General features: G+C 43.2%; 1 protein-coding gene across 1 annotated transcript in view; it reads right to left on the bottom strand.

The window, feature by feature from the left end:
• Nucleotides 1-27,526, bottom strand: part of PCSK2 (proprotein convertase subtilisin/kexin type 2) — a 349,800-nt gene that overhangs the window by 46,268 nt on the left and 276,006 nt on the right. Inside the window, exons 7-8 of the mRNA XM_066387098.1 lie at nt 24,093-24,181; nt 3,840-4,015 (exon numbers count right to left, since the gene is read on the bottom strand). Coding sequence (XP_066243195.1) covers nt 3,840-4,015; nt 24,093-24,181 — 265 coding nt within the window. The remainder of the gene's footprint in view (nt 1-3,839; nt 4,016-24,092; nt 24,182-27,526) is intronic.

The raw sequence follows: 27,526 nt of genomic DNA on the forward strand, positions 1-27,526 counted from the left end.
CAGGTGGGTAGGTGGTGTGGGACTGAGGGTCTATATTTCTCACAAACTTCCAGGTGGGCAGTGGCCACACTTTGAGGAGCTCTGATTTACAGAAGAAGAAAGTGAGCTGTTTTATAGAAGAAGAAAGAGAAAGGGAGAAAGTAACTGACTAGTCTGAAGTTCCACAGCCAACGAGGGACAAGATCAAGGTCAGAACTCAGGTCTCCCAGCTCTCAAGCTCAGTTCTCCACTCGTTTATGCCACTCCTTAAAAAACAACCCCTGAACAGAGGAAGCAGACCTCCTGTCATGCAATGTCAGCCCTCTGGTGAAGATGGAGATGTGGATGGGCCAGCAGAAAAGCCCATCACTCTGAGTGAAGATTCATGCTTCCTTCCATGTGGAGCTGTGACAGCTCTGATTAGAAGAGAAATCATGGCTGGAAGGATACGCAGGCCTTGATGGGCCTGGTTGTGTTCCAAAAAACTATTTGCAGAGACAGCTGGTGGGCTGCATTTGGCCTGTGAGCCAAGGCTGGCTGACTCTTGTTCTGAGCTTGACTTACTGTTGACTCTTGTCTAGGGCCCAGATGCTTTCAATTTTTGTCCAAAGAGAGCTTTAGTTCAAGAAGACTAAGAATATGTGTAAGCAAGCAACATTCTGAGGATCCCAAGTTAGATTTTTCATGCCTATAGTCACTCTAACCACACTGAGCTCATTTAATCAATTCTTTTACAAATTTTATACTATTTCGTATTTCAGAGGCTTAGATTCAATAGAATTACAAAAATGGATATAGGAGCAAAATCTAAGGAATAATTTTGGAGGCCATGGTTGGCGATGAGAAGGGAAGAAAAGGGATAGCAGAAAACCTAGCCTGAAAATATCTATGATGTTAGGTACAAACTTAGTTTTGAGCTTCCTGGCAGCCAAGAAAGAGAGCTAAGTGGATTAATGTCATTGGTTGAGTTCCCAAGGAGCAGAGCCAGAGGCAGGAACTGGGTTGCACCAGACGTATGGCAGGAGAGCTCCCAGGGGAATCCTGTGAGTGAGGCAGTAAAACAGGAGCGGCGAGGCTAGACGAGGGACCCTGGATAAAGTTAAGCACTGGCCTGGCTTCAGTGGGGCCTCTGCAGCCTAAATTGTACTGCAGAGTTGTCTCTGCTGCAGAAAAGTGGGCTGGCTCTTTCTACCCTGAATCAGTCCACATCGGTTCTGTGCTGCCCCCAAGTGTGGGTACGGGCAGAACCTTCTGGATGAGAAAATCCCATCAGCTAGGGCAATTCTCTGGGAAAGGGGCAGCTGTGAGCCATTACCAGCAAACACAGCAGCTGAGGTGGGCCACAAAAGACTTTCACAAAAGTCGTATATGACTTTCCATATTTCAGTCATCAAATTTTATTTATGTATTAATTCTACACCTATCTATTGAACAGCTAGTCTACCATGTTGTCAAGTCTCAGGCTAGTCCTGAGGTTAGCTGGAGAAGAAAACGTGTTCTCTGGACTCAGAAAATGCATAAAAAAAATCAGCCTTCACCATTACAAAAAATACAAGAGATAACAAGTGTTGTCAAGTATGTGGAGAAAAAGGAACCCTTGTGCATTGTTGGTGGGAGTGTAAATTGCTACAGCCATTATGAAAATCAGTATAGAGGTTCCTCAAAAAATTAAAAATAGAACTACTATATGGGCTAGCAATTCTACTTCTGGATATATGGGGTGAAACAAAAGTAAGTTTACATTGTTTGTATGGAAAATAATATAATAACTGATCAATAAGAATACAAGACTAAACTCTGTGCTTCATGTTCTCACAACTGTAAATCTACTTTTGCTCCATCTGTATATTCATAGCACATGGAATCAGTATCCTGAAGAGATATCTGCACTCACATATTTATGCAGCATTATTTACAATAATTAAGACATGGAAACAATCTAAGTTTTCACTGATGCAAGAATGGATAAGGAAAAATATATTTATTCATATATAATATATGAAATATATAATGTATATACAATACAGTATTATTCAGCCATAAAAATAATCTGCCATTTGTGACAACGTGGATGGAATGTGAGGACATTATGTTAAGTGAAATAAGTCAGACAGAGAAAGACAAATACTGTACCATCTCACATGTGGAATCTAAAAAAATTCCTAACTCATAGAAACAGAGACATAATGGTTGTTGCCAGAGGCTGCCGGTGTGAGGACTGGGGGATTGGGAAGATGTTGGGTAAAGGACCACATAGCAGTTACATATATAATGTATATGAGTTCTTGGTATCTAATATACCGCATAATAAATATATTAAAAAAAATTAAACAATGCTTGGCATGTTGTAACTCTTCAAAAAATTGTATCAGAAAGAGTAACCCTCAGCTGTCCTCTCTAATTTTCTTCAGTATTTTTACCTTTTTAAGCTACTGTTATATATACAGTGTTTTGTCCATTTACCTCTTTCAGTGTTAGTACATAGATAATGAGTTTATGTATTTTCAACATACAGACTGTAAATACTTTAAATATATGCATAGGACACATTTTAAAATTCACTTATAATAGTGTTAGTTTATATACCCCAAATGGCTATAGCCATTTCATCTCTTTGAAATTCATCAAAATTCAAGAAGCAAAGTTTTAAAATATTCCTAAAATGATTACTGGAAATCCATTTTCTAATTGCCATATACTTGTCTGTCCCCTCTCTTAGGACCTAATTACTCTTACTCTACACAGGGCTGTTACAACCTTTGATATATGATTTGCTCGCAATGGCTGATTGACAAGCCAAAGGAAAGCTGGAAAGGACGTTGGTACAAACCGGAGGGTCCGTTCAATCCTGCTAAGTGACGCAAAACGACTACACCGTGCAGAGAGTATGATGACACCAAAGGGGAGTAATTCTGAATTCAACACATTACAGGAACATGTGAAAACACAACATTTTGGTAATTCAAGTCACTAGTCTTCCAGGCACGGTGGAGCTGAGACAAGCATCCCCAGGGGGGAATTCCTGATCAGCAGAGTGCACAAGCCTTAGTAAAACACGGCTTTATGCCACAAAGTTGTGTGGGTTACGCTTCCTTAACGACCAGTGTAAGCGCCAACCCTTTGTGGGGCCTTTCCCAGTTTCGAGCACTTTTGTATTTATCTCAGTTACATCTCACAAGGATCCCTGGAGGAACGGATTGTTATCACCGGGAAAACCGAGGCACAGTGAGATCAAGTCACTTGCGGACAGACGTTCAGGTGCTGAGGGGGCGCAACTGGGACCTGAACCCAGGGAGACTGATCCCGGAGCCTGGCTGTCCTGTCTGGGGTGGCCCCTGCCCTCAGATCTCAGGGAGGAAATGTCCTTTCTCGTTCTGTGCAGCCCCTGACTCTCATAGAGGCCCGGGCCCGGAAGGCTCTGCCTTGGTCCCATCTCTGGCTCTGTGTGTCCCTGGGCTGACCTCAGGGGGCTGCGGCCACGCGGCGCGACTCAGACCTCCTGCCTGGGAGCCTCGTGGGTTTACAGCCCACCAGGCCGCCCCCGGATCTGCAGCGGGTTTGCGCAGACGCCTGGCTGACTGCGGGCTGCTCCCAGCCCTCACCCTGCGGGCCGGGGCGCTAGTCCCGCCCCATGACGGGTAAGATCTTCCTTCTACCCCCTCATTCCCAGGGGCCAGGCCTGTGTCACCGTCAATAAATATGCACGCCTAATCCTGTTTTGGGTCCATTTTTGGCAGAGCCTGAGCTCACGCACAGGGTAACAGCTCCACCTCTGCCCCTAGCCCTTCCCCTTCCTCTTCCATCGTCACCACCTCTCCACCTCCTGTGACCTCCTATCCTGGCGGCAGGATCGACTTTACCTTGTTCACACCATCAGCCATCGCCTGCAGCGTGAGCTCTCGGGGTCCGTCCACTGTCTTCCCGTTGTCCGTAGGGCCCCAGCTGGCGCTGTAGATGTCGATCAGCTGGGGCATGTGGCTGATGGAGGAGGCCTCAATGATGTCCGTCATAAACGGCTGGTCCAGCATCCGGATACCTGTGGCGGGTAGGGAGACACGGTGTTTTGGTCCTCAGTGCACAGGCAACACGGGGGAGGAGGGCTCAGATCCCGGCTGGAGGGTCCGCCATCCTGGGCGCCCTGGGGGAGGCTGCAGATTCCGGAGTCCAACCTGGGCATGGTGTGTGGGTTACGCCTTCAGAGGGTCAAGGAGGCACAGACCAGCCACCCATCCTTTCTGGACTCCACCCTCACCTTTCCTGCTGTAACTATTTGAAGACATTTTTATTCCTCCAGCAAACTTGACAAGAACTCCCAATGCAAGAGACCTCCTTTGTTGAAGAAATTCCTTGCTCAGCCAGTTTCACAGAGGAAGGCCAGCCTTGGACTGGGTGTTGACCGGGGCCAAGTTCAGAGGAGAATTAAAGCTACTGCGCATGACAGTGAGGGGAGGCAGTAGATATTAGATATTTAAAGAGGCACCCCTGAGGGCAGAGTGCAGGGTAGAGGGGAGCAGGGACAGTGTAGGTAGGTGCAGGGTTAGGAAAAGAGGACTCTCAGTGGCATTGTATCTGAGGAGGGACTCTGAGAAGGACAGAAACGTTGCATGGCTTATTCTAAAATACACTGGTAATGGGGTACATGGTACAACCTCCTCCTCATTCTCCCCTATGGCATCTTTGTAAAGTTGGAGTTATTCTCTGATGTCTATGGGAATGACTTCTTGCTGAACTGTTGAAATGGAGCGGAGTTCTGTAGTCCTGGATGTGTGTGTGTGTGTGTGTGTGTGTGTGTGTGTGTGTGTGTGTGTAGGTGTGTGTATAGGTGTAAACCGGAGCTGGGCAGAGAGACATGGAGAAGGATATGCTTGTGGATACCTGTGGGTCACCTCACTCTCTGGCTGTCTACAGAAAGCCTTTCCAGGGTTAGCTAGGCAGCAGCCAAGAGGATGGGCTTTCTATCCCTCCATTACTAACTTCAAAATGTAGCTCTTGCCTGACCAGGCGGTAGTGCAGTGGATAGAGCGTCAGACTGGGATGTGGAGGACCCAGGTTCGAGACCCTGAGGTCGCCAGCTTGAGCGTGAGCTCATCTGGTTTGAGCAAGGCTCACCAGCTTGAGCCTGAGGTCACTGGCTTGAGCAAGAGGTTACTGGGTCTGCTGTAGTCCCCCCCCTCCCGCAAGGCACATATGAAAAATCAATCAATGAACAACTAAGTAACTGCAGCAAAGAACTGATGCTTCTCATCTCTCTCCCTTCCCGTCTGGCTGTCCCTATCTGTCCCTCTCTCTGACTCTCTTTGTCTCTCCCTCAAAAAACAAACAAACAAAAGAAACGTAGCTCTTTGGGGTCAGATTGTTCTCTGCTTGATACACTATTTTGTGGTAAAGAGCCTAGAATTCTAGTACTGCAGCTTCAGTCTCTCTGTACCTGGGAATTTTGAAATGAAGAGGTTGGGCTGCACACAGTCAAAGCTTGGATGCTGACACTCCCTACTTATTCCCCACAGTCGAAGGACATTATTACAGAACCACCACTCATTAACATGGTATGCAAATCCGTTTAAATAAGGACAACTACGGTTCTTGCAGATCACATGTAATTGACATAAAGTTGTCTTCTCTCTTAAGCGTCTCTCTTACCTCCTTAGTGTCTCGCAGCCCACCCCTTGTGCTTGCACTGCAGTGCCCCCCCCCCATGTTCCTCCTGACTAAGCTCCGTGTGTGCAGCAGGCATTTCCCCAGAAGGATCCATCGCTCACGTTTTCCATCGGCACCACACTTTTAGCCTTCTATTATAGTTGTGCATTTGTGTGTTTCATTCATCACCAGAGAGCAAGGTCCCCGAGTACAGAGCATGTGTCTGTTTTGTTCACTTCCGTGTCACAGGGCATCAGCATGGTACTTGAAATTTATCTTAAGTTTGATAAATATTGCCTGACCGGGCAGTGGCGCAGTGGATAGAGCGTAGGACTGGGATGCAGAGGACCCAGGTTCGAGACCCCGAGCTCGCCAGCTTGAGCGCGGGCTCATCTGGTTTGAGCAAAAGCTCACCAGCTTGAGCCCAAGGTCGCTGGCTCCAGCAAGGGGTTACTTGGTCTGCTGAAGGCCTGCGGTCAAGGCACGTATGGGAGAGCAATCAATGAACAATTAAGGTGTTGCAATGCATAACGAAAAACTAATGATTGATGCCTCTCATCTCTCCGTTCCTGTCTGTCCCTGTCTATCCCTCTCTCTGGCTCTCTGTCTCTGTTAAAAAAAAAAAAAAGGTAAAATCAAGTTTGATAAATATTTGGTGACTAAGTGCATAGTATTATTACTTCATTTAGTTGGTTTTCTCCCAAGCAGAAACAATAGGTCCAGAAGAACAAATAATAACAGGTCCAGATTTTCCATCCTCTACGATTAACTTATAAATCAAGTCAGCATTTTTGCCAACAAATATCCGATTATGAGTTAGCATCCTTCCCCTGGAAGAAAACTTGTATAAAATAAGTCTGGTCTGAACTTCCTGGGAGCCGAGTTTCATGATTCATTTCCTAAAGGGTAGAAAATGTCAACGTGACCTTTTGTTTTTGGTCCATCTATATTTTACATATTTAGAAAATTTGTTCAACAAAGGTGGCCCACAGGTCACCGAATAAACCAAATAGTTCAGAGTCTTCTTGTAAGAAGTCATGCCCACTTTGTGGACAGGGAGGTTGGTATTTATTTTCTTGCAAGAAGAAAACTCGGATGGTCTTGAATTTGTCTAGAGCCCAGATGACCAGGACTAAACAGCCACCTTAACTGGAAGGTGGGCCAAAGTAAGCCTTGGACTGTCCCAAAACATGCAAGCCAATGGTAATACCCGATTTGTTACGCAGACAGAGCGTGGCACACCCAGTCATGTCCTGTACCCTCTCTCTGCAGCTCTTACTCCTCTGCCTCTCTCCCTCCTCATCCCCTCCAGGGCTGCCTTTGTGCTGCACAGAACGCCAGAGCTGGTATGCATTCATCTTCTGACTGTTGCAGCATCCAGGGAGGCAAGGGCGGCCACAGCCTGGAAGCAAGGCTCTCATTCGTATTCAGGGGCCAGGCGCCTGACATTCTTTTAATCTCGTTAAGCTCTGAAGGAATGAGGCGTGCATTAATTGAATGAGACACAGCATTAATTTTTGCAAGGGACTGTTAGCAGCCAAGACAGGCTCAGGGTGACCTAAAGGGCTTTTAGGGAGGGCCTTCTTCTCTGTCTCTGGGTGCTCTAGGAGCTACAGGACACACACACACACACACACACACACACACACACACACACACACACACGAGAGAGAGAGAGAGAGAGAGAGAGAGAGAGAGAAAGAGAGAGAGAGAGAGAGAGAGAGAGAGCACACAAGAGAAGGCATGAGAGTGAGAGGCAGAGGCAGAGAGGGAAGAAAGACCACAGAGCAGAGAGCTAGGACTCAGCATCTTCACATTTGTAAAAATGCTCTACTGACTAACGTGATTCACTGGTGAGGAGAAATAGTACTCATCAAGGATCTGTTCCACCAACTCTCATTACACCCCCGCCCCCTGCACCACCAGGCTGTTCTTCCCACAAGAATTTTTAAAACATGCGATACCTGACTATTTAGTCAGGGAGCATCAACCTCTTTTCCCCTAGAGTGTCAAATAAAAAAAATGACAACAGCCAACTTAATAATAGCTTTCCCATGTGACTACGCTGCCTTGGACCATAAATATATAGGTCATATAACAGTTGCTTCTTATTGGTCATGTCATATAATAAGGTTGCATCTGACTGGCTAGTTCTTGGTACCAGAAAATTTTATATACAAGTATAGGCACTGATTTTTAAAAAAAGTCATTTTGGAGCAAAAAGGGTAGGTAATTTCTATTATTATTATTTTTTGCAAACAATCAAAATTATACCTATTTTTTTTCAGATAGAAAAAAACATTGTTTGGTGTGCTGCAGAATCTTAGTAATTAGTTTATGTGTGCCATGAAGTGAAAGAGGTTGCCGATTGTTGCTCTAGGGGCTTATGACCCAGGGGACTTGAACTAAATACTTTCTGCCTCTACTCCTATGACAAAAGGTGAGCTTGTACTTTATACCAGGAAATAACTACATCTGCCTACAAACCTCAGTATCTCTAAGTGCTACCTTTTGTACTTAGGAATATTAGTCTGCAGGCTAAGGAGCAAATTCACCCTGGGGTAGGTTTTAAGGACCTGAAAACATTAATTATTGTGCTAATGGGTGATTATTATGGGTTTATTTAAAAACTCAGATAAAATATATGTAAATCCATGGAAATGCTCTTAATTTTATTGACCAAATATTTGGAAGCAGTTCATTGCTGGCAGAGAAATTCAGTGTGTTTTTCTTTCTTTTTTTTTAGGTGAGAAGAGGGGAGATAGTGAGGCAGACTCCCACATATGCCCTGACCAGGATCTGGCAACCCAGTCTACAGCCAGTGCTTGAGTACTGAGCTACTTTTAGTGCCTAAGGCTGATGCAGTGCTAGGACCAACCAAGCTATCCTCAGTGCCCAGGGCCATGCTGGAAGCAATGGAGCCACGGGCTGTGGGAGGGGAATAGGAAAAGAAGGGGAAGTGAAACGTGGTTGGAGAAGCAGATGGTTGCTTTTCCTATGTGCCCTGACTGGGACTCAAACCCAGGATGTCCATATGCTGGGCTGATGTTCTACCCACTGAGCCACCAGCCAGGACCAACAGTGTGTTTTTCAAACTCTTCAGAATGTTTGATTAAAGGCGATCTCATCCTGAAGCCCAGTGCATAAATCTATATGCTTTGGTTTGAAAAGAAAGGGAGGTAAGGCCAATCCCACATAGTCTGGCTGCATTCTGGGGCTGCTCTGAGATGCTCGGCAGAAGCCCAGGTACAACGCTGTAGATAGAGCCCGCCCTCAAGTCTCTTGCTGTGCTTCGCCCCAGTTACTCTCTGCCACGTTGCTCTGATTCTACCAGCAATTGTTATCTGACATTATTGTGTTTCTTTGCTCATTGTCGGAGTCTTCTCTTAGACACCTGTGTGAAGGTAGGTGTCTTGTTTGCAGGTTCCCTCCTGTATCCCACCACCCACAGCAGGACTGGGCACATGGTAGGCACCCAACAGAGGGGTCCAAGTCTCCTTGGAACTGGTTGGATTGGAATAAAGGCTAAGGTGGTACTGGTAGAAAAGGAGCTACCATAGCTTTTCAGACAGAAATTGCATCAGCTTTGGGTCCTTAGAGCCTTATGCCATTAATCTCTAAGCTCCAACCATCCAGTCATTCCTTCATTCAACGATTAATTTTTACTGCTTATACTGAGTTTCTTCACTGGCCCTTCGTTCTCTGTATTCCTTTCTTGCTTTCTGCCGTTCAGCCACTAGAGTTGGAACACCTGCTGTGTGCAGACCCTGTGCTAGTTGCTGGGGTGTGAGAGAAAACAGACACGGCCCCTGTTCTCATGGACAGACTGTCGCTTGTCTGTGAGGAAAATATTCATATATGCAAAAACTTGCAATAACAAGAGTATGCAATAACAAAAAGAAGTTAGTGTTGGGGAGGAAAAATTGGGGGGCTTTATCAAGTGTAGGTGAGGAAACTGGCCTGGGAGGCGGTGTTGGAGGGATGGGACCTCTGAGAGGTGAGGGATGAAAAGGAGGTGGCCAGGCAGAGTGTAGGGGGAAGTATTCTGGGTAGAGAGAAGAACGTATACAAAGGCTTAGTAGTAGGAGTGTGGCTGACACTTTCTACCTGGTACTTGCTAGGAGGCTTTATATGATATAAGTTATATGCACCCAGAGACTAACCATGTATGTATGGGAACTTAATATACAGTGAAGGTGGCACCACAAATCAAAGGGAGAGACTGAATGAATGTGATGATGATGATTTTAAGTGAGGAGGGACGATAGAGAGACAGAGTCCTGCATGCATCCCAACCGGATCCACCTGGCAAGCCCTGTCTGGGGCCGATGCTCGAATCGGCTGAGCTCTTCTCAGTGCCTAGGGCTGACCCTTGAATGAACTGAGCCACTGGCTGCAAGAGGGGAAGAAGGAGAGAAGGGGAAGAGAAGCAGATGGTCTCTTTTCATGTGTGCCTTGATTGGGGACTGAACCCGGGACGTCTGCATGCTGGGACGATGAGTCAACCGACCAGGCCCAAAGCTGGATTATTAAATAGATAGCATTGAGAACATTGATTCACTATTTGGAGAAAAATAAAACTGGACCCCCAACTAGCACAAATACAAAGGTGGAATCCAGATGGACTAATGACCTCGTGAAAGTTTAAGAGAAGATATTTGCATTGATTAAAATGGATCAGGAGCTAATTATTAGGACATACCATGAGTGCTTGTAAATCAACAATAAAAAGACAAAGATCCCAATGGGGAGATGATCAGGATTTAGAATAGAAGTGAACCTAAGAAGCTAATGGGCAGATGCAGAAATGTACAATGATTTTTTTCTTTTTTACCTTCAGAGGATTTATTTTATAATCTCATCTCTGTTTCTTTTCTGTTTCTGGACTAAGATTCTACAACACCTTCATTTTTGCCTTTTCTTGAAGTCAGGGCCCTGGAACGACTTGGGATATTACTGCCAACACTTCCCCAACCTGTAACTGAATACCTTGAGACCGCCAGGGACTAACAAGATCTTGGTAGGTCACCAGGTGGCGCTCTACACAAACTTAGCTCAGAAAGCTGCCCCTGAAAGGAAAGATTTCCTGGAAGGGTATGTTCATCAAAACCAGCTGACTTTTGTAATTGCCAACCAGCATGAGCAAAATGTTCCCCCTAATTGTGTAATGTGGAGGAGTCGAAATTCTGCTTTTGTTGCGATCTTGAGTAACTCTTGAGCGCTTCCTCATGAAGAATTCCTTTTGCTGCTCTGGGGTAGTCTAGGCAGTGATTTTCAACCTTTTTTTTTTTTCATGGCACAAACACACGCTAATTACTAAGGTCAGTGCCCCTGACTAAATACAACCACTTTCATCTCATGGCACAAATAAATTAGTTACTAAGGAAGAAGAGGTCAGGGCCCCTTTTTCTTTAGTAATTAGTTTATGAGTGCGTGAGAAACAAAGGTTGAAAATCACTGGTAGAGAACACTGGATGTTCTCAAGGACACAGGTCGGGGTACTAGAGCTTCCTGACCCTTGGGCAGTTAGAACCAGCTGGAATGATCACAGAGAAGCAAAGCTGGAGTTTAGGGAGTGGAAAAGGGGAGACAGGTGGCTGCTTTATGGAAAATCTTTGTGGGGCTCGGCCTCCGCCCAGCTCTGGCCTTGGATCTGGAGTCACAAAGCATTGCTGGGAGGGTTTCAGGAAGCACGCTGGCCGCGTCTTTGAGGTGTCAGGCTGCGGGCACCTGCCTATGGGATGGGGGTTAGCCAGCAGGTGAGGCGCAGGCTGCTGCGCTCTGCCTGGACCCGCTGCCCTCACCGGAGTGTGTTTGCCTGAGGGTGGTGTTCTCTGTCTTAGCAGGTCTTGACAGCTCATGGAGCAGACAGGCTAGGCAGGCTGCAGTGTTCCTGTCCCAGGAGCCTGCCCCACAAATGAGGGACGGGAATTGGTGAATATACTCCCCAGCCTCCTCCCCCGGGGGGCAATTTTGAGGGGTATTCCCAAGACCCTCCAATGCCCAGTTGCCCACGGGAGCCGCCAGCCCACCCCCACACACTGTTGCCTCCTTCCTTTGCCAGCGTTCCCTCTCTCCGACTGCCCGGGACCACCCTCCACATAAACTCCTCGCACCTTCAGGGGAGCAAATCTGCCCTCTGAAATGTATCTCTCTGGCATGAGGATTATTTTATTTTTGAGAAACAAAAGATTTAAGAAGAACCTTTGATTGGTCAGCGCCAGGGCAGGGGCTCGTTAATCATTGCAGCTGGACCTGGCATTATTCACCTGGTTTTGCTGCTTTCCTGGGCCTGGAGCTGAAATACAAGTGAGGCTCACTGTGCCTTTGAAGGGTCATGGTCTCTACTGGCACTGACCGATCAGTGGAGACCATAACCCTGAAAGGACACACCTGGAAAAGCTAATGAATATGCTATTGAGATCCTCCCCTGAGACCTCCCCTAAACCCGACCTTTAAACAGCCTCAAAGAGCGAAGGTCCTGGGAGCACACCTGTGCCTTTCCCTTCCGTGTTTGCCCCCAACAGGCATGCATCTCCTAAATTCTAAGGGTTCCCATGAGATTTGCAACCAGGGGAGCAGTGGGTAGTGGCAGCTCCTTCCAGGCTGACCCCCTGAACCTGTCTCCAAGACCCCCTTTGTTGCTTTGTCTTTGTTTCACTGTCTCCAGCTTTAATGAAAAGAAAAAAAAAAAAAAAAAAAGGAAGAACCTTTGATCTTCTGCCTTGCTCCCTAAAAGAATTTAGACAGAGGGTCTGTTCCTGGAAGGGAGCTATCCTCATAGGTAACTGTAGTACAATATGAACTAGATGAGGCTTGGCCTGGAGGTCAGTCTGCTCTGTCTCCCATTGTCTCTACAGCAGGGGTCCCCAAACTTTTTACACAGGGGGCCAGTTCACTGTCCCTCAGACCGTTGGAGGGCCGGACTATAAAGAAAACTATGAACAAATCCCTATGCACACTGCACATATCTTATTTTAAAGTAAAAAAACAGAAAGGGAACAAATACAATATTTTAAATAAAGAACAAGTAAATTTAAATCAACAAACTGACCAGTATTTCAATGGGAACTATGCTCCTCTCACTGACCACCAATGAAAGAGGTGCCCCTTCCAGAAGTGTGGTGGGGGCCGGATAAATGGCCTCAGGGGCCTGCTCTACAGGGCCCAGCAAACATTTGTTTACCAAACATTTGCTTTTCTATCTCCCTGTGAGTTGCCTTCTTCCTCTTCAAAGTTCCCAAATACTACCCACTTCTTCTTAGCTCAAAACGGCAAATTTTAAACCTCAGCTGCCCTGTTCGTCCTTGGGCCCCATATTCTTACAGAACCCCTGAACATATGTACGTAATTAGATGTGATTATTTCTCCTGTTAATCTGTCTCACGCCAATTTAATTCTTAGACTATCCAGAAAAACCTAGAAGGGTAGAGGAAAATTTCTTCCTCTTGTGATAAGGTGCCGAAGAATTGCAAAAATTGTTAACATTAGTATTTTAAAAGGAAGAGTCAGGCCCCCTTACCCCTCCTTTCTGAAAAGAAAAAAAACCCAGAGAAAGAGATAAAAGGGGCAAAAGTTTGTAACTAATAGTTTATAGTTCTCTGGAAGGACTAAGGCCACTTGCTAGACAGCAAAGAAGGTAAAAGTTATCTGAAAACTTCCTCTTCCCCTTCCTTAAGAGCCTTTAGGAGACAATGTTTACATATCTTAATTAAAAATTCCTACACTGATTCTAACTCTTCCTCCCCTCCTGGAGTCCTGAGAGTGACTTATACCTCTAGACAAAGGGATCATGAGCCCACTCCTCTTGCTTGAAAAACCTGCATTCTGTAACATTTTATATGCTTTCTAATAATCATCCCTTTTGAAATTCTTTATATGTATAAAACTTGTAAACTAAACCAAGTGGGGCTAGCTTATTAGGTTTTCCAATCCTTAGGTTGCTCCGCTACTGCCCACCATGAAAGCTGGAACGCCCACTAGTGGGCGGGTGGGACCAGGTTGACCAGCACTGCAAAAAGTGGGCTATCCCTCTCCATTCCCCCTCCCCCCCGTAACCACCACACTCTTATCAATGTCTCTTAGTTTCACTATTATGTCCCACCTACGTATGGAATAATACAGTTCCTGTTTTTTTCTGATTTACTTATTTCGCTTCGTATCATGTTATCAAGATCCCACCATTTTGCTGTAAATGTTCCGATGTCATCATTTCTTATGGCTGAGTAGTATTCCATAGTGTATATGTGCCACATCTTCTTTATCCAGTCATCTATTGATGGGCTTTTTGGTTGTTTCCATGTCCTGGCCACTGTGAACAATGCTGCAATAAACATGGGGCTGCATGTGTCTTTACGTATCAATGTTTCTGAGTTTTTGGGATATATACCCAGTAGAGGGATTGCTGGGTCATAAGGTAGTTCTATTTTCAGTTTTTTGAGGAACCACCATACTTTCTTCCATAATGGTTGTACTACTTTACATTCCCACCAACAGTGTATGAGGGTTCCTTTTTCTCCACAGCCTCTCCAACATTTGCTGTTACCTGACTTGCTAATAACAGCTAATCGAACAGGTGGAGGTGTATCTCATTGCCGTTTTGATTTGCATTCTCTAATAGCTAAAGAAGATGAGCATCTTTTCATATATCTGGTTGGCCATTTGTATTTCTTCCTGGGAGAAGTGTCTATTCATATCCTCTTCCCATTTTTTTATTGGATTGTTTTGTTTGTTTGTTGTTGAGTTTTATGAGTTCTTTGTATATTTTGGATATTTAGGGCCCTTATCTGAGCTGTCGTTTGAAAAACTCATTTCCCATTTAGTTGGCTTTCTGTTTATTTTGTTATCAGTTTCTCTTGCTGAGCAAAAACTTCTTAGTCTGATGTAAGTCCCCATTCATTAATTTTTGCTTCACTTTCTCTTGCCTGTGGAGTCAAATTCATAAGAATGCTCTCTTTTAAACCAGGTCCCTGAGTTGAGTACCTATTATCTTCTTCTATGTACTTAATTGTTTCAGGTCTTATGTTTAGATCTTTTGATCCATTTTGAGTTAATTTTTGTACAGGGGGAGAGACTGTAGTCCAGTTTCATTCTTTTGCATGTGGCTTTCCAGTTTTCCCAGCACCATTTATTGAAGAGGCTTTCTTTTCTCCAATGTGTGTTGTTGGCCCCTTTATCAAAAATTATTTGACTATATATATGTGGTTTTATTTCTGGACTTTCTATTCTGTTCCATTGGTCTGAGTGTCTATTTTTCTGCCAATACCATGCTGTTTTGATTGTCGTGGCCCTATAATAGAGTTTGAAGTCAGGTATTGAAATGTCCCCAGCTTCATTCTTTTTCTTTAGGATTGCTTTGGCTATTCGGGGTTTTTTATAGTTCCATATAAATCTGATGATTTTTTGCTCTATTTCTTTAAAAAATGTCATTGGAAGTTTGATGGGAATTGCATTAAATTTGTATATTGCTTTGGGTAATATAGCCATCTTGATTATATTTATTCTTCCTAGCCAAGAACAAGGTATATTCTTCCATCTCAGTATATCTTTTTCGATTTCCCTTAACAATGTGTTTATAGGTTTCCATTATAATAAGTCCTTTAACATTCTTTGTTATGTTATTCCTAAGTATTTTATTTTTTTTGTTGCAATCGTGGAAAGGGGATTGTTCTTTTGAGGTTCCTTCTCAGTTGTTCTCATTGTTTGGCATATAGAAAGGCTATTGACTTCTGTATGTTAATTTTGTATCCTGCGACCTTACTGTATTGCTTATTGTTTCTAGTAGTCTTTTTGTGATTCTTTGGGGTTTTCGATGTTAGTATCATATTCATCTGCAAAAAGTGATACCTTTACTTCTTCTTTTTCCGATATGATGCCTTTTATTTCTTTGGTCTTGTCTGATTGCTCTGGCTAGAAACCTCTAGTACCACATTAAATAAGAGTGGAGAGAGTGGACAACCCTGTCTTGTTCCTGATTTAAGGGGGGAAAGCCTTCAGTTTAGTGCCATTTAATATGATGTTAGCTGATGGTTTATCATATATGGCCTTTATCATGTTGAGATATTTTCCTTCTATACCCATTTTGTTGAGAGTCTTAAACATAAAATTGTGTTGTATTTTATCGAAAGCCTTTTCTGCGTCTATTGATAAGATCATGTGGTTTTTGTTCTTTGTTTTGTTGATATGGTGTATTACGTTAACCGTTTTACGTATGTTGAACCATCCTTGAGATTCTGGGATGAATCCCACTTGATCATGATGTATTATTTTTTTAATATGTTGTTGTATTCGATTTGCTAGTATTTTGTTTAGTATTTTAGTATCTGTATTCATTAGAGATATTGGTCTGTAGTTTTCTTTTTTTGTGCCATCCTTGCCTGGTTTTGGTATGAGGGTTATGTTGGCTTCGTAAAATGTGTTTGGAAGTATTGCTTCTTCTTCAATTTTTTGGAAGACTTTGAGTAGAATAGGAACCAAGTCTTCTTTGAATGTTTGATAAAATTCGCTGGTATAGCCGTCAGGGCCTGGACTTTTATTTTTGGGGAGGTTTTTAATGGTTTTTTCTATTTCTTCTCTACTGATAGGTCTGTTTAGGCTTTCTGCTTCTTCTTGACTCAGTCTAGGAAGGTTGTATTTTTCTAGGAATTTATCCATTTCTTCTAGGTTGTTGAATTTAGTGGCATAAAGTTTTTCATAGTATTCTACAATAATTCTTTGTATATCTACGGTGTCCGTGGTGATTTCTCCTCTTTCATTTTGGATTTTGTTTATATGAGTTCTTTCTCTTTTTTCCTTGGTAAGTCTTGCCAAGGGTTTGTCAATTTTGTTGATCTTTTCAAAGAACCAGCTCCTTGTTCTATTAATTTTTTCTATAGTTTTTCTGTTCTCTAATTCATTTATTTCTGCTCTGATTTTTATTATCTCCTTTCTTCGGCTGGTTTTGGGTTGTCTTTGTTCTTCTTTTTCTAGTTCCTTAAGGTGGGAAGTTAAGTGGTTCACTTGGGCTCTCTCTTGTTTGTTCATATATGCCTGAAGTGATATGAACTTCCCTCTTATCACTGCTTTTGCTGCATCCCATAGATTCTGATATGTCGTATTGTCATTTTCATTAGTCTGTATATATCTTTTGATCTCTGCACTTATTTCTTCTTTGACCCATTCATTTTTTAAAAGTATGTTGTTTAGTTTCCACATTTTTGTGGGATTTTTTTCCTCTTTTTTGCAGTTGAATTCTAGTTTCAAGGCTTTATGATCAGAAAATATGCTTGGTACAACTTCAATTTTTCTGAATTTGCTGATGTTGTTTTTGTGGCCCAACATATGGTCAATTCTTGAGAATGATCCATGTACACTGGAGAAAAATGTATACTCAGTTACTTTGGGATGAAATGTCCTGTAGATGTCTATCATATCCAGGTGCTCTAGTGTTTTGTTTAAGGCCACTATGTCTTTGTTGATTCTCTGTTTGGATGACCGATCTAGAGCCGTCAGCGGTGTATTGAGGTCTCCAAGTATGATTGTGTTTTTGTCAGTTTTTGTTTTAAGATCAATAAGTAGCTGTCTTATATATTTTGGTGCTCCTTGGTTTGGTGCATATATATTAAGAATTGTTATGTCTTCTTGATTCAGTGTCCCCTTAGCCATTATGAAATGGCCATTTTTGTCTCTGAGTACTTTTGCTGTCTTGTAGTCAGCATTATCCGATATGAGTATTGCTACACCTGCTTTTTTTTGGATGTTATTTGCTTGGAGTATTGTTTTCCAGCCTTTCACTTTGAATTTGTTTTTATCCTTGTTACTTAGATGAGTTTCCTGTAGGCAGCATACAGTTGGATTTTCTTTTTTAATCCATTCTGCTACTCTGTGCCTTTTTATTGGTGAGTTTAATCCGTTTACATTTAGTGTAATTATTGATACTTGTGGGTTCCCTATTGCCATTTTATATCTTGCTTTCTGTTAGTTTTGTGTCTTGTTTGATCCTTCTCTTTTGTTTTTCTATCTTTTGTTTTTATTTGGTTGTATTCCATACATCTTTCCACTGTTGCTCTCTTTTTTATCTCATGTGCTTCTGTGGTGGTTTTTTCAATGGTGGTTACCTTTGAATAATGAAAAGGGTCCCTACCCTATTCATTGTAGCGAACTATTTTGTGAGTACTTTTGCACTCCATCGTTCTTTGCTACTGTTAATCTCCATCTTCTCCCCCTCTTTCTTTTTGTTGTTGTCACAGTTTAAATTTGGTTTTATTGTGTTCTTCTTGGAGCTTTTACTTGTGGCTCTGTTTTTTTTTGTTCTTTGTATCTGATTGGAGAACCCCCTTTAGTAATTCCTGGAGTGGGGGTTTTCTGATGATAAATTCCCTCATCTTTTCTGTATCTGTGAATGTTTTTATTTCTCCTTCATATTTGAAGGATAGCTTTGATGGGTATAGTATTCGTGGCTGAAAGTTCCTCTCTTTCAGGACTTTAAATATTGGGGTCCATTCTCTTCTAGCTTGTAGAGTTTCTGCTGAGAAATCTGATGATAATCTAATGGGCCTTCCTTTATATGTTGTATTCTTCTTTTCCCTGGCTGCCTTGAGAATTTTTTCTTTGCTGTTGGTTTGTGTCAATTGGGGTTAAGAAACTTTGGAGTAGGTTTGTTGGGGTTAAGAAAACTTGGAGTTCTGTTTGCTTCTTGAACTTGAGGCTTTAGTTCTTTCCACAGGCTTGGGAAGTTCTCATCTATTATTTGTTTGAGTATGTTCTCCATTCCATTTTCTCTCTTCTCCCTCTGATATACCTATTATTCTTATGTTATTCTTTTTATGGAGTCAGATAATTCTTGTAGGGCTATCTCATTTTTTTTAATTTTTGAGTCTCTTTCTTCTTCTCTCTGTTGTGCCTCAAGTTGCTTGTCTTCTATTTCACTAATCCTCTCTTCTATCTGACCTGTTCTATTAGCTAAGCTTGTTACTTCGTTTTTCAGCTCGAATTGAGTTTTTCATCTCTGTTTGATTTGTTTTTATAGTTTCAATTTCCTTGGACATATATTCTTTGTGTTCATTGAGTTGTTTTCTGAGCTCCCTAAATTGCCTTTCTGTGTTTTCTTGTATATCTCGGAGGATTTTTAGGATTTCTATCTTGAATTCTCTGTCATTTAGCTCCAAGGTTTCCAATATATTAAATTTTTTCTCCATAGATTTTTTCCTCATCTAGCTGTGTTACCTCTCTTTCTTTTGTATCCATGATATTCGATTTTCTCTTCCTTAATGGCATCTGATGGTGGTTTTGTTGATAGTATTAATGAGATTTAATAAAGAATAAAAAGTTTAAAAAAATAATAAAAAAAAATCGAAAAAAGTTGTTTTTTTAAAAAAAATTAATAATGAAATAAAGAAAAATAAAATAAAATAAAAATTTTAAAAAAAAAAGGAAATTATTCCCCCCTCCTTTTTTCCTCTCCTCTCCTCTCCCCTCTTTCTTGATAAAATCTTGTGGTGACTGTGAATTATAACAAACAATGCCTGTGATGGAGGGCCTGAATTGGGGAAAAGTAATAAAGGGGCAAAAAAAAAAAAAAAAAAAAAAAAGAAGAAAAAAAAAAAAGAGCGTATGGACCCACAAAAAGCAAATAAGGAAAAAATTTGGGTCAAGAATAAAATGATTTGCTTTTAGGTGTTGGTTGTCTAAGAGTTATGATGAGAGGATTAAGAGGAAAACGGAAAAATGGGGGGACAAATTAAAAAATTACTATTGTAATTTAGTGGAACAAGAACTAGATAATATGGAGAGCCAGGGATGGGAGCACTGCTAGTGAGTTAAAAAGGTGAAGTAAAAACCCCCCAGAATGCCAGAAACATAAGTTTGAGTCCCAGATAAGATAATTTGTTTGGCCCTGGCCGGTTGGCTCAGTGGTAGAGCGTCGGCCTAGCGTGCGGAGGACCCAGGTTCGATTCCCGGCCAGGGCACATAGGAGAAGCGCCCATTTGCTTCTCCACCCCTCCGCCGCGCTTTCCTCTCTGTCTCTCTCTTCCCCCTCGCAGCCAAGGCTCCATTGGAGCAAAGATGGCCCGGGCGCTGGGATGGCTCTGTGGCCTCTGCCTCAGGCGCTAGAGTGGCTCTGGTCGCAACATGGCGACGCCCAGGATGGGCAGAGCATCGCCCCCTGGTGGGCAGAGCGTCGCCCCTGGTGGGCGTGCCGGGTGGATCCCGGTCGGGCGCATGCGGGAGTCTGTCTGACTGTCTCTCCCTGTTTCCAGCTTCAGAAAAATACAAAAAAAAAAAAAAAAAAAAAAAAAAAAAAAAAGATAATTTGTTTGTTATTGAGGTTTGAGTGAGAGGAGATGTAAAGGAGAAAGGAAGAAACTAATATAGAGGGAGAAAAGAAAGAGAGAGAGAAGAAAAAAAAAAGAGGGAACCACTAAAAGAAGAAAAAAGAAAGGAGAGAGAGAGAGAGAGTTAAGGGTTTTGGAGTGCAACCCTCATAGAGAGAAAGGAAGAGAAGAGAAAAGATAATGGGAGATGTAACACTTATGGGTAGTGTAGTTCAAGGAGAGGAGAGAGTAAGACCGGCAGAGAGTTAATCGGCCAAATTACTCCGATTGGAGAGGAAAAAAAAAGTATCAAGAATGAAGATAAGAGAAACAAACGAACAAATATAATAAAATGGGATAGGTTATAAAGTCTGCAGATTATTCTTGATTTTGAGAGGTTATCTTCTTGCTTTTTCTTTTCTCTCCCTCTTCCTGGTCGGTGACTCTGTACCCCGGGTTTTGCCCCTTTGCCACGCTCAGGTGGAGGTTTGCAGTTGATAAGTCTCTATGGCAATGTCATGTATTGTGCTTTAGTCTCGTTGGCAGTCGAGGCTATTAGCATTTATAGGCTCCGACAGTGAGAGAGTCCGTGTTCCTGAGCCTTTCTCCTAGTCTTTCCTTCCTCAATTAGTAGCCTGATAATCCAGCTATGGGGTTGCTGCTGCCTCTGCCTGGATAGTAAGAGGCTCAAAGAGCTGGCAACTCCCCACTCTATTTCCACTCAGCACAGGGCTCTGGGTAAGGCTCAGTCAGTCAGAGCTGCTAGCATAATCAGGCGGACTTTCCGGCCATTCAAAGACCTCTGGCTCTGCCACTCTGTCCGGTAACACAAGCGGGTGCCCACTTCCGGGCGCGGGCGCTTGGAAAGCTCTCACTCACTGTCTGCGCGCGCAGACCAGGATATCCGGCCAGCAGTCTCACGCTCTGAGTGAAACCCCCAACCGCAGGGAAAAGTTGCAGCGTTGGAATTGAGTCTCGCTCCGTCCCCGTGCGCGGCTTTTGCAAGGCGCTGGGGCGGCCCGAGATTCCGCTTTGGCCCACACAAAGGCCCCTGACTCTGCCCCTCTGTGCGATGACACGGGTGCGCACTGCTGAGGCACTCAGAGGAATCGCTCACTCCTTATCTGCGCGCGCAAACCAGGATATGAGGCCGGCCGCGATTCCCTCTGAGTGAAACACCCTCCGGCACGGAAAATCTCCACCGTTGGAATTAGTTCTCACTCCCTCCCGTGCGTGGCTTTCCCAGGGCGCTGGGGCTGCCCTGAGACTCTGCCCTCGGCCCACAGAAAGGCCTCTGACCCTGCCTCTCCGTGGGGCAACACGGGCACTGACTCCCGGGGCCTAGGAAGAAATCTCTCGCCCACTAACTGCGCACCAGCCAGGAGACCGGGTAAAATGGCCGCGCCGCTTGTCTTTCTTTGTTTGGGTTTGGCGCGAGTGTTAGCTTGTATTGCCCGGGTTGCCACAGGATCAGATTTTCCTTGGCTTGGATCTCCGTGCCACAGCCTGGTTCGGCCGTTTGTTTTGCGGCCTGGATGTATTCACCCCCTTTGCCCGCCTCAGTTTCTATATTCACAGTTACCAGAGAAAGCCGCCCTGTTTAGGTTAGTGAGGAAGGCGGAGCATTTCTTACTCCCTATTTCCTTCGGGTTTTGGTTATATATTTAGCCAATTTTTCACTCAATCATACCTTTGGGTGTATTGCGAAGCATCTGGAAGCTCCAAGTATAGGTTTTTCTGTTTCTGGTTGAAGATCTTGTTGGCAGTTTTTATAAAAAGGTTCGCCATCATGGTCCTAAGCTAAAACTTTTCATTTCCCACTGTTGTGGCAACAAGGATAAGTGTAAACCCTGGAAGATTTGGGAATGTCTTTGATATGTGAAAGAACATTTACCCCTACTGTGTTGGGTATGTAAAACATTTATCACTACTTATGTTATCTTGTAGTCTTAATGTGTAGGAATGTTTTTCCTTTTATTTATTTATTATTTTATTTTTATTTTTTTGTGTTTTTCCTTTTAATAGATCCTATAGATAAATGTTGTAAGCTTATCAGTAAATGACTTTTGTACCATGCACCCCTTCCTTTTCCCTCCAACCAGTATGTGATCATGTCTATATGACCAACCTCAGGACTATAATCAAGGCTGTACGATTTGGGTTAGCTACAAGGAGGGCTTTTGGCGTGCTGGTCATGTTTTGTTTCTTGGCCCATTTGTAAAAATTCATTCAGCTATATGTTTGTGATCTGTGCACCTTTCTGTATGTATATGATACTTAAATAAAAATTTTAGCAGTTTTTGAATATCACCATATAGGTTAAGATAAAATTTCCCCCCACTGTTGTGAAATCTGAGTCCCAGATCTCCTGCCGCTGTGGGAGAACTTGCCAGGCCCTGGCCAGCTGGGAGCCAAGGGGGTGGTGTGTTTTGGGGCTGGGTGCCCGGAATGGAGCCTGCTGCTGCTGACTTACCCCATGTAAGTCATATGTAGCTGGCTTATTAATAAATATCCTCCTAAAATTTCTTCTGTATCCTGCCTTGGTGTCTCTATGTAACCCGTGGATTAAAGTAACATACTTTATAACTCTCTCACATACCCAAATTTTTGTCTCTGGCTTTGCTTTTAGGTAATTTAAATGAAGAGAGCAAGAGAACTGGGTACATTTGATGAGCAGCTCAGATGTTTTCAGAGTTCACAAAACAGAGAAGAAGACAGAAGAGACAAGGGGGAAAGGAACCCTAATAAACCTCCAAAGCACCCTGAGTTGCTCTAACCCTTAATTTCTGCAGGCAGTAGTTTAAAAAATCCTTTATTCAAAAGACCAGTTGCTTTGGGTATAAAAAGCCTTCAAAACTATTTTGAAGATGATCATTATGAATGAGAAACTCAGGTTTGAATTTTTCAGTTGCCTCCAGTTCTGTCTTGTGAATAGAGAACCCACCTCACCTCAGCTGCCACCGGAGGTACAAACCTAGCTTATAAAATATTAATTGGGTGATATTCTTTCCCCTGGTCTCAGGATGGCTTCTGACATTTTAATGTTGGCATTTTGGATGCACACAAAGTAAAGAGAGCTGAAACCCAAGGGACAAAGCCTCCTCTATTTACATTTCAGAACCGCCCAGATGTACTCCTTTGTGAAATTCAGCACCTAGCTCAGGCAAGCCTCTTAGCAAAAACAGTGTTGAAAGAGGTTAATGGTAGGTTTGTACAAGTTGCTCTTGCTTTATTTAGGTCCCCAGAAAGGCAAGTGTCAGCACAAATATGTTTATGGTTCCATTAAATCGCCAGGGAAAATATCAAGACAGTTGTAGAAAAAGAAAAACAAGGTTGGGTGAGTCAGCCTAAATAAATTAAGAACCAATTTGATGCTAAACTTGGAATGAGGCAGGAGCCGCTCCATTTTCCCTCACATTGTTGAAAGATTGTGAACCACACTCTTTTATCCTCTTTCTCTCCCTCTCTTTTTCCGGGGCGGGGGCAGGTTTTGGTTTCTAAATTTCTAGTGACTTGCCATCCTCATTTCTAGTCTTCTGTAAGGATGAAATTATTACATAGCCTGCTTGTGGAACATATGTAGTAAAAAGGTTCTAGGTAGAATATATTTTTCTGAAAGCTGAGATGCATTGTACAAAATACAGACAACAACAAAAAAAATCATTTGAAAGATTCTGAGTATGTTAATAACAATGTATACACATCGCCTTACCTTCTACAGCCTCTGAGCCTCATTAAAATGTTTTTGATATCGACACAAAAGAGTACAGACAATTTATATAAAGTTAAAAAGAATTGGCAATAACCAATGTTTGCTGTTAGAAATCAGGATTGTGATTATTCCTGTGTGCATGGGTGGTGACTGAGGGGACAGAAGGAGGGCTTTTGGCGTGCTGGTCATGTTTTGTTTCTTGGCCCATTTGTAAAAATTCATTCAGCTATATGTTTGTGATCTGTGCACCTTTCTGTATGTATATGATACTTAAATAAAAATTTTAGCAGTTTTTGAATATCACCATATAGGTTAAGATAAAATTTCCCCCCACTGTTGTGAAATCTGAGTCCCAGATCTCCTGCCGCTGTGGGAGAACTTGCCAGGCCCTGGCCAGCTGGGAGCCAAGGGGGTGGTGTGTTTTGGGGCTGGGTGCCCAGAATGGAGCCTGCTGCTTGGCAGGGGCTGCTCACCTGCGACCTTGGAGTTGTATGCCACTCCGACCCCACAGATATTGTTGTTGGCTGCGGCAGAAACTTCCCCTGCACATCGGGTCCCATGGCTGTAGAGAAAAAGAAACACAAGTTAGATACAGTTTCAGGAGGCTCTGGAGGAGGCTCCTTAAATTTTATCAGTCAGAAGCAATTTGGTTCTTTTCACTGGCTTAGCTAGCCCCCAGCCAGTACTTGGCCCGTCAGATCTTCAGTCTGTGTTTCCCAGAATCCTTTTTCTTTCTCTGCCCCCTCCAGTGCCTTCTCGACCTTGGCTTATTCTACCAAAAGAGGCTTCTCAGAACATTTCAACCTTGAAATTTGATCTTTACTTCAAAATTTGAAGTATCTCCCTGTACAGAACGCGCTCACAGTCTCTGGTGAAAATGAAACCCAGTGTAAGATAGGTCTGTGCCGTCTGGGAGAGCTCTGAATTTTTTGAAGCACTAAAACTGTGGGCTGGTGCTTAAGTTCAAGGCTCGTCCATCCCTTGGGGTGTAGTGCTGACTGTCAGTTATGGAATAATGGTTCCTTCCCTTTTTTGGATCATAGACTCTTTTGAGGTTGTACTGAATGCTATAGATTTCCACTTTCCTCCAGGAATGAGAAAAAGCATGTACTGGCAACATTTTGCATATAGTTTCAAGGAGTCAACAGACCCGTTGAGGCTGACCAGATTCAAAATCCCAGGCATTCATTAGATAGTTGTTCTGAGGTCTGCCTGACCTTAAAAATCTGAGCAAGGCCTTGATAGGGCTCATGTTCTAGAACTGTGATGACGAACCTTTTTATAAAAACCACCCACTTTTGCAGTGCTGGTCAACCTGGTCCCTCCCGCCCACTAGAGGGTGTTCCAGCTTTCATGCTGGGCCAATTGCTGAGCCGTTTGGTTGCTCCGCTACCCCCACCATGAAAGCTGGAATGCCCATTAGTAGGCAGGAGGGACCAGGTTGACCAGCACTGCAAAAGTGGGTGGTTTTTATAAAAAGGTTCACCATCACGGTTCTAGAATGTCCTCTTCAGCAGACACTGTAATTCCATTGATTTTCTCCCTTTTGCTTGCTCTCTCTTCCTTTATTCTTTTTTTTTAATTTTTTTATTTTTATTTTTTCTCTCTTTTTTTCTTCCTTTATTCTATGGGATCCAAATAGCTCCACTCCTACGTGTGTTTCCCCCTCTTTTAAAATTGTGTGTTGACTCTTCTAAAACTGGCCTGGTGACTTGGGTTGACCAATAACAGGCAGTGGAGGGATGATGAACCACTTCTGAAGAGGCCTGGCAGCCTCTGCCTCCATCAGCTGGTGGCAGGAGCCACACAGAGGAGCAGGAGCTAGCCCTCAATGGGACGAGAGCACGCGGAGAGAGCCCAGCAACTTCATGTTCCAACGCCGGATGAGATGCCCCCCCCTGCGGTGGGGGAGGCCCCTTTCTCCTCCCGACCAGTCAGATCACACCAGTCAGCAGCTAGCACAGAGAGATGGGCTGTACCTACCCACATTACAGGACTGTGAACCAATAAATGTCCTTCTGAGTCACTAAGTTTTGGGGTAGTTTGTTAAAGGGCAATAGAGAACTGAAGCTAGCATAAAAACTCTTAAGTCAATCAGAATGCTGTGTTTTAACCCTAAACAGCATTCAAGCTGTGGAAGTCATCTGAAACTAGCAGTCCTGACCTTGAAAAATCCGTTTTAATGGTCTGTGAAGCAGATAAGGGATTCGATGGCCGCATTACCAAGTCAGCCGACACAGTGTGAGCACGGCTTGCTGCAGGGCCAGTGTGAGGAGGGCTGGCTTTTCTGCTCCTTACTCAAACCGTGGTGCACAATAGGGAATGTGGGTGTAGGACTGACTGGCTACAGGGCCCTAGTCTTGATTTCTGCAGTGTTGACTAGTTTACTGTCTGTGACATCCTCTCGGGGCAAGTGAAGCTGTTGCACTATTCCTTAAAAAAAAAGACACCAAATGCATACACATGCGCATTTTCTTTCTCTGTATGAGTAGAAGTAAATCCTGCCTCCATAAAAGCCACCTATCTCTGGAGCTCCAAATTCCCTTTGAAACAAGAATCAAATCTGTATATTGTGTCCAAGTAAACCCCAAAGTCACTATAGAAGTTGGCCCCCATGGTGAAAAATCTGTAAAAACTTGTTGTGCTGAGAAAACCACTATCTCCATGTCTCAGTCTGCTGTAAACTACATTTGAGTTCTTGAGAAGGTGCTTAGGTTTGGTTTAACTTCAGGGAAGAGTGTCATGGACATGGCTTATGGCTGCTACCTTCTTATTCCAGATGCTGACGAAATTGATAACTAAAATGTTGAAAAATAGCATGAAAACACATACACATTTATCTATATATAACATGATATATATACCCGTTTAGGTTGATTCATATATATTTAATGTATATATGTAAGTATATATTTATACTTATATCTACTTATATATTCATAATTATATACTTATATATTTATATGTAATATATATCTATACATTATCTAGGCACCCAAATATCATATATTTAAATATGTACTTATATAAAATATATACCATAAATAAAGTATATATATGCTTTATATTTATACACATATTTTAAAAAGTGAAACTTTAATGGCTACTAATTAAATGTGACTTCTTTGCTTGCTGTTTGGCTCATACTGAACAAATAATTTTTAAATAAAAGTTTAAAAATGAATGTCTGTTTTGACTGAGCACTAATTTCCTTATTATTTAATAACCAGCCCTGTCAAGACCTCCTTTCTGAGACCTGCAATGTGCAATTAGGCCTTGCCTGGGCCCGTCAGTACTGATATTCGTGAAGAACACAGAGGTCCTGACAGAGACCATGTCGTGTGTGGACCCTGCTCTGGAGACTCAGCAACTAGGCCGACCACTAGCCACCAGCTCCTGCGCTTGGTGCTTTTATTGCCTCCTTTGCTTTAATCCTCAAAGGAGGGCTATCGGCAGGTACTGCTCCATTTCAAAGATGTCAAAATTGAGTCTTAGAGGTGCTGGCTCTAAAGTGCACAGCAAGAAGGTGGTTGAGTCAGGTCAGAGACCAGTGCTTAAATACTGACCCACCACCCTCCTAAATGGTGCTAAGCTTGTCTCTGCCCTAAAACTGCTTGCTCACTAATGGCTGGAGGTCAAATGCATGTGAACTGGCTTGGGCAAATTAATGACACTAGATGCTTCCACAGCCTTGATTTTGGCCTTTACATGGGGGATCAATGTCGTGGGCTCCCTAGAGGGACATATGGAAAGAAACATTTTATTGCTACATTAGGCAATGCTAATGGATTATAAGCAATGAGTGAGGGCTTCCTGTAGTTGTTCAGGACACTACCTTTTCACACTTCCGGGCCTTTGTGAGCTCTGTTCCTGCTGTCTTGAATGCTCTCCCTCAATCCTGCCTTCC

The sequence above is a fragment of the Saccopteryx leptura genome, chromosome 5, assembly GCF_036850995.1.
Source record: "Saccopteryx leptura isolate mSacLep1 chromosome 5, mSacLep1_pri_phased_curated, whole genome shotgun sequence".
Taxonomy (NCBI): Eukaryota; Metazoa; Chordata; class Mammalia; order Chiroptera; family Emballonuridae; genus Saccopteryx; species Saccopteryx leptura.